We start from the raw sequence: 11,076 nt of genomic DNA, 5'->3' as shown, positions 1-11,076 counted from the left end.
ATAAAATTTAAAAATCTTATATATAAAATCTTTTGTAACATTATAAATGTCTTTACTGTCACCTTAAATTGATTTATTGTGAATTACTTAAATATGAATTATTTTCTTTAAAAAGGTAAATAAATAAATAAAACATGGAAACCTGATGATCCTCAACAAAGCATAATTAAATAAACTTAACTGATATTGAAATTTTAATTTAAGTAATTTTTTCCAGTATCCTCTTCTACCATCAGTAGTATACTATACACTGCAAAATGTAATAAATAAAAAAGGACACATTACATGCTGTCTTCTATTTGGTATACTAAAGTTCAGAGGGGAAAAAAAAAAAAAACGTCTAATAAAACAAGAAATCCTTCTTGAAAATTGCTGCGCAGGTGAAAGATCCCGTCTCCCATTATGATGATTCCCTGAATGACACGTCTTCCCTAAATAAATTATTAGTCTCATAATTGCCGTTATTACAGTGAAAGAAAAACAGTAGTCAAATCACTCTAACACTGAATATTTGCTCTCTCAAAACACACAAAAACAGATGCGTTCCGCAAATTCGCAAGCACACTAAAATGCACACTTCCTGCAAATTCCATCATTTTTCAAGTCATTATGGCTTTTCCTTCCCTCCGTCCTTTTTGCCTCAGCCCAGACAAATTGCAGTATGTGCTTCACAGGGAGGTGCTTATAAAATGGATGTAATAGCTACACTTACCCTACAAATTGTCCATATGTTTCAAAGGAGATACATATGTCTATTTACTGAGAGGTGATCATAATTACGAGGCTGGAAAATTGCGGCCATATAATTGTACATCAACCCCTTAAAAGTCTCTCGAACGCAATGCAAACTGCTAATGGAAAACAGTGTGGAGCTGAAATCTTTACTCAAACAAAGCTCATGACATGCTCCGATATTGTGCACAACATTAGACGAATGCTAAACGAAGGCACGCAGGTGCTAATCTGCTCTACCAAAGCAGGACACCGCTAGTTTTTTAGTCAAACAACAGAAGCGAAAATTAACACTCATCTAAATATGCAGAATAAATGAACAAAGCAGCTGTACAAACACAGTGTAAGAAAACCTGATCATAAATAAGCAAAACAGTTGCTTATCAAAAAAAAAAAAACGAGGGCGATGAAACGACCCTGCCGAACCATGAGCCAATCGCCTTCCAGATCTGTGATGAAGATGGCGGCCCACTTCAACTCCACACACAGAGGACTCAGTGCCTCATAAGAGGCCTTGTAAAATAAAGATTAAAAAATGGCTATACATTCACATGGTGTGAAGTAGCAACATTGCCCATTAGGCTTGAAAAACTTTCCCCACCCCTCCCAGGACACTTGAGTTTGAGTGCGGCGGTCCGAGAGCTAGGCATGCAACACCAGCGCGGGTCAACGTGAGGCCTGTGGAGCTGCCAGGCCCTATTGTGTGCCGAGATGTTAATTGGTTCTAATCCGGCGGTAGAAGCTGTTTTGGTAGCCTGACCCCGCGCCCTGAAGGACACCTTGGTGTGAAATACTAAAGGGCCCATTCAAGTGGCGCTGAAAGGAGGCATGGAGCATTCCAACACATTTCCATCTCTGCTGTGAAAGAGAAGCGCTGACGGCGGGGGGGGGGCACGGTGGGACAGGTGTTTTTTTGGGGCCGGCCGATTGCGTTGCGCTGAAACTGAATTAACGATACAAAAGCGCAGGCAAAGGTGCCAGGCTTGTCTCATTCACGCACATCCTCCTGTGTTTATTCTTTTTCTTGCTGAGCATCCGCACCGTGGTTTCCCATAAGACATATAAAAGAGAGCGCTAATTGCCCCATGTTTGAGATCAGATCGACACAAATGCAACTGTCATTAAACAGACAAACAAGGCTCGCACAATTCCGCCATGACACCCACTAAACTTACCCCACAAGACCCACATATTAAGTCTTGATAATGAATTCTGAGACATTGGGCGTCTTTGATACCATAACTGAAAAAGACTGACCCTGTCGGAGGGGGACAGATGTCCGTATCCGTCCAAGGACAATCTATGAAAGCAAAAGGACGGGAAAAGAAATCTCACTCTGAACAGTCATGGTTTAAAATGAAGACTGGGGTTTAATAGTACCACCGTTTTTCCTAAAGGAATTGTAAGAAAAGATTGTTGCATTTGTGCATTTCTGAAAATACCAAAGTGGATTTTGCGGCAAAATCGAATGACCGAACCTGTTGGCAATGGCTTCATAACTCACAGTCATAATTTGGAGACTATGAAATCACATGGTTTGATATGACACCTCTACTTTCTGACTGAGAGAATAATGAACAGACTGTTTAAGCTGTATGAGTGAGCAAATGTTCAATGGCAAAATTGACTGAACCACCTGCCAAAACGCCACGAAATTATACAGCTATTCTGCAAGTATACAGACAAACTTTTGTCGCAAACGTAAATGGGACAAAACGTAGCACTGTGCTTTTGATTAAATGCACATTAGCACATTTCTGTGAAAATAAAAAATTATTTTCGTGACAATAATTAGGGCCGCAGTCCTGTAAATACGTATAATAGCTGCCGGATTCTAAATTCAATGTTACGCCTATTCAGAAGCATGCTGAACACTGAACAAAAGTAAAAATTTGGGGACACAATAAAATGCTTTTTGGAAAAAAAGAGAAACGTTGGATGACCAATAGATAGACGTATGAAAGACAGTGAATCAGCGCTCACAGGGGACCTTGATGGTATTCTCTAGGACTTCAATGCTAACAGAGGGAATCCAATTATGGGACTGACGGCACAATGTGCTACACACTCAAAAGGGCAGGTTTTGGATTTAGTGGACTACGTATTTCAAAATGAATTGAGCAAAACCTGTGTTGAAAGATGATCATTTTGAATGCATAGAAATGACAAACTGGAGATACTGTTTGAAAGGCCTTCATGATTTCACAAGCAAACTGATGATTATAGCCTCTTTGAATAACCAAAAAGTGCTAGCTAATTAAATTCGAACAATCCCCCAGCAGAACGTTTTAATGTGTGATTATGAACTGAAAAGTCACCAACATAAAGAAAATGCAAGAAATGTGATAATTAATTAAAAATGTTAAAATATAAAAAAATGATTAAATAATTAAATGTTAAATTATAAAATAAACAATTTAATTATAATATTTAAAAAATGCAAGATTAATCAAAATTTGCCATGTATGTTTATCATTCAGGTCAGGTAATGTTCTGTTAATGAAAATAATGCAATGCCATTTTCAAGAGATGTTTCAGAGATACATCGAACCCATCTGACGTTTGGAATAACATGACATCAAGATTAAATGGCAAGAGAGAAAATAAATTAACTTGACATGCTATCAACACTACTAAAGCTACCAAACCAAAAAAAGTCCCCTAAAAAAATAAACAAAAGCAAGACCTGCATACAACACACAGACAATCTGATAAAGACACGTGCGCACACACACACACATGCAATTGTGGCTGTTCATCTGTCCTAACAAAGACCTCCACAGTGATGACACCCCCATCAAACAGGAATGCTTTTAACCCCACAGGTAGAGGCAGAGGCTGTAACGGAGGACTCCCCACACGCATGCACTGATTGGGTCGTGTGTAATCAGACGACTGCGTATGTGTGTGTGTGTGTATGTGGGGGGAACGGTGGGAAGAGCTGTAATCTGTGTGTTTCCTGGCGGGATGCAGACTGAAGGGGTGACAGCTAAACTGAGACAGCTGGTTAACCCCGCTGCCTCTCGAGGAGAGGTGGCAAAGTGGTGCAGTTACAATAGATCGAAACAGCCGTAATGTTACTGCAACAGTTTGAGAGTGATTTGCAGGGACAGGCAGGTTTTTCACCCATACGCTGCCTAGCAACAGATCTATAACAAAAGTCCAAAGCGGGCCCCCTATGACAAGCGAAGTTTACGCTGTTTGTCATTTCATATTCAAGTCCATGCGGATGACATACTCAAGTTACTACAAAAAATTTAAAATCAAACTTGATATTTTAAAAAATAGCTACACAAAACTTTAAAGAAGTTAAAGAGTTAACAGTGCATTCAACACATATTATGTATTCTGTGCAATAAAGCGCAAATTAATGCAAAATGTTTTTTTTTTTTTATGTTTTATTTATGTTTTTAGTGCTTAAGACAATACGGGACAATTCATAGACACTATCAGGCGTTTTAGGATGGACATAGACTATAAAATATAAGACTATAAATCGCTATGCTCAATGTAAACTTTATCTTATATTTTGAATAACAAATGAAATTATAAACATAACTTAAAATATAATTATGACAATAAATAGATAGACACTTTTTATTAATATTAAAAAATAACATGTAACGTATTACACGTATTATGTAACTAGGTAATATTTTGAACATTCTGTAATGTGCTTTGCCAGGTTTTTTTCCTCCATCTTCACCTATCTTGGGATTTTTTTTAACCTTTGGCTATCTCGCCTTGCATGATTTCTAAAATAAATTGCACTGAAATAGTATGTAAATGTGAAAATCACAGCACAAACTAAATTAATTTTCAAAAAACATACAATATGCATTTAAGACAAAAACGTTTAGAAAAACTGTGTCATATATGTGACGTGCATAATGGGATAAAAAGTTTTTTTTTTTCCTTTTCAATCCAAGTAGTCCATAATTTTATATACTTGGATACTATTTTTGAAAGTCGACTATTCTATACTCGTCTTTCATTTACTTTTCTTTGATGGCAAGATGAAGTCGAACGCCCACTGCGGGCTTTCTTTTTCACTGTCACGACAATTGATTAATTACAGGCGGACAAAAGGATTAGCAACAGGAAACAGTGGATAAAATAAAGGAGGGCTGTGACATCTGAAAGATTTGTTTATAACCATGCCATTACGGGTAATTGTTTCTTCACAGAAATACCATTACCGTGCTGAATGTCTTTTCAGCACATTTAAACGTCTATTCAGCATTAAAACAAAGCGAACAGACAGTCTGGGTTAATTGCTTTTGTTGCCAATGACGTGATTAAGACAAAAAAAGGCCTCTGCTTCCACAGAAGAGATGAATGCACTGTACGTTTACTTTGTTTGTTTGTTTCTTCAGGCATCTTGGAAATTTGACTGGGCACAAGCATGCTAACAAATTACTTAAACACACCAGCCGACGACAAAAAGTTGTGAAACAGAAAAAAAAAAATAAAAAAAAAATAGCGTGATTGAATTGCAAATATTTGATATGCTCTAAATCTACATTCTCTACATACCAAACGTTTCGTAACACAACGCAAAAATGCTTTCCTTCCGCTGCGCCCTTTCAATGGCCTCAATATTAGTTTCTATTTTTAAATTTGAGATGAAAAAAGTTTTAAACTTGAAGGTCCTTTCTGTGTTTTTCAGCCTTTCTTAAGGACAAAGCAGGACCAATCAGACCTGCGCTGACGGACATGGCCTCTCAACTGTGATGGCATATCAGGCGCTGCAAGGACTCATGGGTACAGATCTGTGTGTTTGCCTTCCCATCAGTCTTCATTGCCTTCAATCACAGCCCACTATCAGCATGCACTCTGCCACTGATGAGGCACAAAATGGTGCTGCTATCTGGCATGCCTACATTAGAGAGTTTTTTTTTTTTTTATATATATTCCGGGGGGCGTTTCAGATCGGGGGTCTTTACGCATGCAGCTTCTTTGGCTTTCAGAAGGGAAGGCTTCAATTCTTCCATTAAGTAATTTATTTTCTTCCTGGTTTGCTAAGAGGCTTTTAGCCTGAGCTTTCCTTTGACACTCTTAGGAAAAAAAGAGAAACAAGCTACCTGTGCTTCTCGGTGTGACAGTGTGTTTTGCGGTCTAAATTAATGAGATTTACAGTGAATAACATCAATAATACACATGAAGGGGAAAAAATGAGAGAAAGATGTCAGACGAGCTGTAATTTTAGCAAGGTTCTCCATTAAAGGGGTAAACAAAATTAACTACTCAAGTGCTGAAACATCATACACAAGAGTCAAATTATGTTATCGAAGAGATGTCGGTAACACATTATGACTGCGTGGCGTCATCTGATGTTCCAGCAGGTTGAATGCAGGATATTGCGAGGTTTTGAGAAAAATGGAGAGAACAAAATATAGGTTATTACAAAAAAAAATAAAAAAATCTACACATATACAACTAAAAGAAAAAGATAGGAAAAATGTTCAGTGATCATACTAGTACTTCTTCTCAGGCTGAGTGTTTGACTCACAGGATGCGTACTTCTCCATAAATAAAATATACACTTCCTCTGTATATTTAAGCGGGACTAAACCACGAGAATGCCCCCCGCCTCCAAAAAAAACGTACATTAGCTTGCTACCAAATTCAATGCCATTTAAAGGTTTCAAGTCAGTAAGACTTTTTGTTCTGAAAGAAATTAATGTTTATTCAGCAATGACATATTCAATTATCAAAAGTGATAGTGATAGTGACTGATAATAATCGGAAATGCTACTTGAGCACCAAATCAGCATATTAGAATAATTTCTAAAGGATCATGTGACACTGAAGACTGGAGTAATGGTTGTTGAAAATACATTTTAAAATATGTTCAAATAGAATAATTTATTTTTTAATTGTAATAATACTTCCAGTATTACTGTTTTACGGTAGTTCTGATCAAATAATTGCAGCCTTAGTGAGCTTTTTTGTTGTTTAAAAAATTTGTCACTTTTGAACGGTGGTGCAAAACAAAACGAATGGAGGAAAATACACAATTTTGCAACTAGAATGCAAAAATGTGGTCATCAGCAGTATACTTAGGGTCTACTTCCTCCATTTAGGCAACTACTGCATCTCAGTGGGTTTTCCTTATTACTGTTAATGCCAGGTTAAAAACTTACCAAACAAATGTCCATGTTGCACTGCACTACAGACCTCAAAAATAAAATGAGATTTCAGATTAGCCATCTATATGCCATTGAACTCCTAAACAATGACAAAATACACTTTTAGCATATATACACTCTTAAAATGTACAGGTCACGAGTCACGTTACAAATTTTGATGACTCATCCTGCACTACACCACTTTGTCCAATCAAATGCTCAAAAACAAGAATGCCCCTCACCCTAATGTGACATACAACCGAATAGCAAGTAGCAAGCCATGTGGCGGAGACATAACCAAAGCTTAAAAAAAAGTCTCCTCCAAACTTAATAGAAAATATGTCAACGCAGGAAAGAAACTGCGGTTTTCATGGGGTTTTAAACAATTTGCAATGTGCTATTAGGTTGCATCTGACAAGGCAAACAATTTGACAACAAAACCCTTGACAAGAAATGGAAATGACAAGAGTCAGACAGAGAGAGGCTGAACACAAAAAGTCAATTTAAAAAGACGTGATGGACAAGGATGAAAAGCACTCTTCAGTAGCCCACATTTCTGATAGACTAAAACAGCATGAGCAGATTCAAAGATGAAGCTGAACTAGGGCTGGACAATAATTCAATATCAATATGTATCGCGATATAATTTGTTTCAATAATGGTGATATGATTTTTAAACACATTTCCGATATTTCGATATACATTACCAGTGTTTCCCATACATTGATTTATTTGTGGCCTTTGACTTCGTTGAATAAACATGAGCACTGCACGTTTCAAAATCAAAGCATGTCGTGGGTGTTTTATATGAATGTATCTCTGAAGGGAAAGGACTGTCTTCAGAAAAGTTTGGATGGCATTTTCATTTTATCTGATAAAGAAGCGTTCCTGAGCAGAGCTGATTTGATTACAGCCGTTACCAGGGAAACCGCTAGTTCTACCGCTCTCAAAGCGCCTCCTGCTGGCGGAGAATCAGTTTGCATTTTCAATAAGCCCGTTTCCAGCAACATGTTTTTGTTGTTGCTCTTTTTTTTCTTTCTGCAGCAACTCATACTTTTCACACTCTTTATACTGGCTAAAGCACATTTGTTTCAATCTATAAGAATAATCAGCCTACACTACCAGTCAAAAGTTTTTGAACAGTATTCCTGTGATCAAAGCTGAATTTTCAGCATCATTACTCCAGTCTTCAGTGTCACATGATCCAGAAATCATTCGAATATGCTGATTTGCTGATTATCAATATTTAAAATAGTTGTACATTTTTTTTTCTTGATTCTTTGATGAGAAAGTTTGATCCAAAGATCAGCATTTATCTGAAATAAAAAGCTGTTGTAACATTATACACTATTCCATTCAAAAGCTTGGAGTCAGTATGATTTTTATTTTTTTTTTGTGAAAGAAATGATAGAAATTAATACTTTTATTTAGCAAGGATGCTTTAAATTGATCAAAAGTGATGATAAAGACATTTATAATGTTCCATAAGATTTCTATTTCAGATAAATGCTGTTCTTCTGAACGTTCTATTCATCAAAGAAACCTGAAAAAAATCTACTCAGCTGTTTTCAACATAATAATAAATGATTTTTGATCAGAAATTCTGAAGGATCATGTGACTGGAGTAATGATGCTAAAAATACAGCTTTGAAGTCACAGGAATAAATTGCATTTTAAAATATGTTCAAATAGAAAACAGTTATTTTAAATAGTAAAAATATTTCAAAATGTTACTGTTTTTGCTGTATTTTGGATCAAATAAATGCAGGCTTTGTGAGCAGAAGAGAATTCTATCAAAAATTTAAAAATCTTACTGTTCAAAAACTTTTGACTGGTATGTTAGCCTATAGTTTTAAGTTAAAGATATTAATATTAATTAGGTGAGTCTGAGACGATTATTTGACAGTCATTTCACATTTCTTGTTTGTATGAAGGCTAAATACAAATAAAAGGTGAACATTAATTTATTTGTGCTGGGTTTCTTTTTCTAAAATATTATATGGTTTTATATGAGGTGTCATAGACTTGGCAAATTCATTTTTCATAAGTTTGTATGCACAGACATCTGTTGTGGGTGTTCTTGGCAGTTTTTACGACGCTTTTTTTAATAGTGTTCATATCGATATCGGAATTATATCATATTAACCGAAATTAAGAAATATATCATGATATAAATTTTGGCCATATCGTCCAGCCCTAAACTGAACCAGAGATAGTTTCACAAACAAACCACTGCAAAATTAGAGCCAGGCAAACAAATATTTTTTTGGTGTATAACTGTTAATTAAATTCTAAACAGAATCATTATGAAAAAACACTATTCTGCGACCTGGCAGATACTAATATATAATACACTGACATTATTCCAGAAGAAAATATGCAACTTTCATTGCAGTTTGAATTAAAAGATTATGAATAAAAATTAAAATAAAATGAAAAAAAATACACTTACGCAACTAGGGCTTCAAGTCAGCCTAAAGCAAAAACATGCAACTTTTTCAGTGACAAAGTCACATGATTTGTGTGGAGCTGAAGGTTCCTCATTGCACATTAGCTCAGCTGGGTGTCACGTGATTATGTCACATGAGAGGGATCATCACTCAATCTGTCTATCTCTGTGCGCATTAGCTATTGCGTGAAAATTGAAAACAAAATCATAAAAACATCCATTCCGTTCACCAAATACAGATCTAAACAGCACATCTAATATAAATACTATCAATATTATCAGTATTAAACTGATGGAGGTCAATAAACCACTCACAGACGGAGCCTTCAAACAATCACGTTACTACTTTTAAAGACCAACCTTAAGAAATCCATAACAAAAATATATTGTTTACTGTAGTTTTGAATGACTATTTCACATCAGTTTAAGCGATCTGGCTATAAATAATTAAATTTAGCCCAGCTCGGCTAGCTAAGTTAGCATGTTTACACTTGCTTAGACCTTCAAGTGAAGTGACATGTGGCCAAGTATGGTGACCCATACTTGGAATTAGTGCTCTGCATTTAACCCATCCAAAGTGCACACACACAGCAGTGAACACACACACACACCGTGAACACACACCCGGAGCAGTGGGCAGCCATTTATGCTGCGGCGCCCGGGGAGCAGTTTGGGGTTCGGTACCTTGCTCAAGGGCACCTCAGTCGTGGTATTGAAGGTGGAAGAGAGCGCTGCTGTACATTCCCTCCTCCCACCTACAATCCCTGCCGGTACAAGACTCAAACCCGCAACCTTTGGGTTACGAGTCTGACTCTGTAACCATTAGGCCACGACTTCCCCACGATTTTTTCAAAGACACCAATGTTTATTCGCTTTCTTATTAAAATTAGCTTAAAGAACACACTTATTTTGTTTATTTACACAATGAATGTTCAAGAAATTAGTAAAAAAATAACATTTTTAAAGGCAAAAGTGCTGATCGATTAACTATTAACAGCTCAAGCTAGTGTTAGCATGACAGCTGTGCTACTTTGACTCCAACATGACATTTGCAAACACTAGCGATAATAGATCAGCTCTGTCCTGGAGGTGTTTAGCCTCTGATGCAAAGGCAAAATGCAGATTAAAGAGCAGTAAAGAGAATAAAACTAGAGAGAAACGCCATATGTGTTGCTGCTGTTCGCTGTATGAATGAAGGCTAACGGCACTCACTCAGTCGGGGCTGGGAGATGTAGTTTCTGACCACGGCTTGAGCGTGCTGCCGTGCCGCTGCTTCAGGGCCGTTCAGATCCACGGGCCGATTCGCCACTAATGTAGACATTGTTATTATTTTTCTTAATTAAATTAAATGGTCTAAGTGTAAACAGATCTGCGCTGAGAGCGGATGAACAGACGGAGTCATATGACAACCGTGGTCAGGAAGTACCACTCGTGCACACACACGTCAAAAACGTGCGCGTAAGCGCTTACAAGCGCGTGCATGAGTCAGCAAGTGTTCACGAATTTACACAGTTTTCACGAATTAACACTTTTGTGTTCCATGACTTGTGAGAAATGCTCACTGAGAACTACTAGATAATACTTCTGATACAATATTATCTAACATAAAATCACTTAACACTAGGTTTTTGCCTGTTCCACCTTATAGGTATTGTCTCTCTCTCTCTCTCCCTCTCTCTCTCTCTCTCTCTCTCTCTCTCTCTCTCTCTCTCTCTCTCTCTCTATATATATATATATATAAGCATAAACATGTTATCACAGTGG

General features: G+C 36.9%; 1 protein-coding gene across 1 annotated transcript in view; it reads right to left on the bottom strand.

The window, feature by feature from the left end:
* The window catches only part of atp6v1ba (ATPase, H+ transporting, lysosomal, V1 subunit B, member a), a 28,495-nt gene extending 17,736 nt beyond the window's left edge, over positions 1-10,759 (bottom strand). Inside the window, exon 1 of the mRNA XM_016453463.1 lies at positions 10,525-10,759. Within this exon, the coding sequence (XP_016308949.1) occupies positions 10,525-10,633 (109 nt within the window). The 5' untranslated portion in view covers positions 10,634-10,759. The remainder of the gene's footprint in view (positions 1-10,524) is intronic.
* Positions 10,760-11,076: the final 317 nt, after the last annotated feature.

Source organism: Sinocyclocheilus anshuiensis, unplaced genomic scaffold, assembly GCF_001515605.1.
Source record: "Sinocyclocheilus anshuiensis isolate Anshui unplaced genomic scaffold, SAMN03320099.WGS_v1.1 scaffold1719, whole genome shotgun sequence".
NCBI lineage: Eukaryota > Metazoa > Chordata > Actinopteri > Cypriniformes > Cyprinidae > Sinocyclocheilus > Sinocyclocheilus anshuiensis.
The sequence above is the reverse complement of the archived record's forward strand: the minus strand, read 5'-3'. Positions and strand labels throughout refer to the sequence as shown.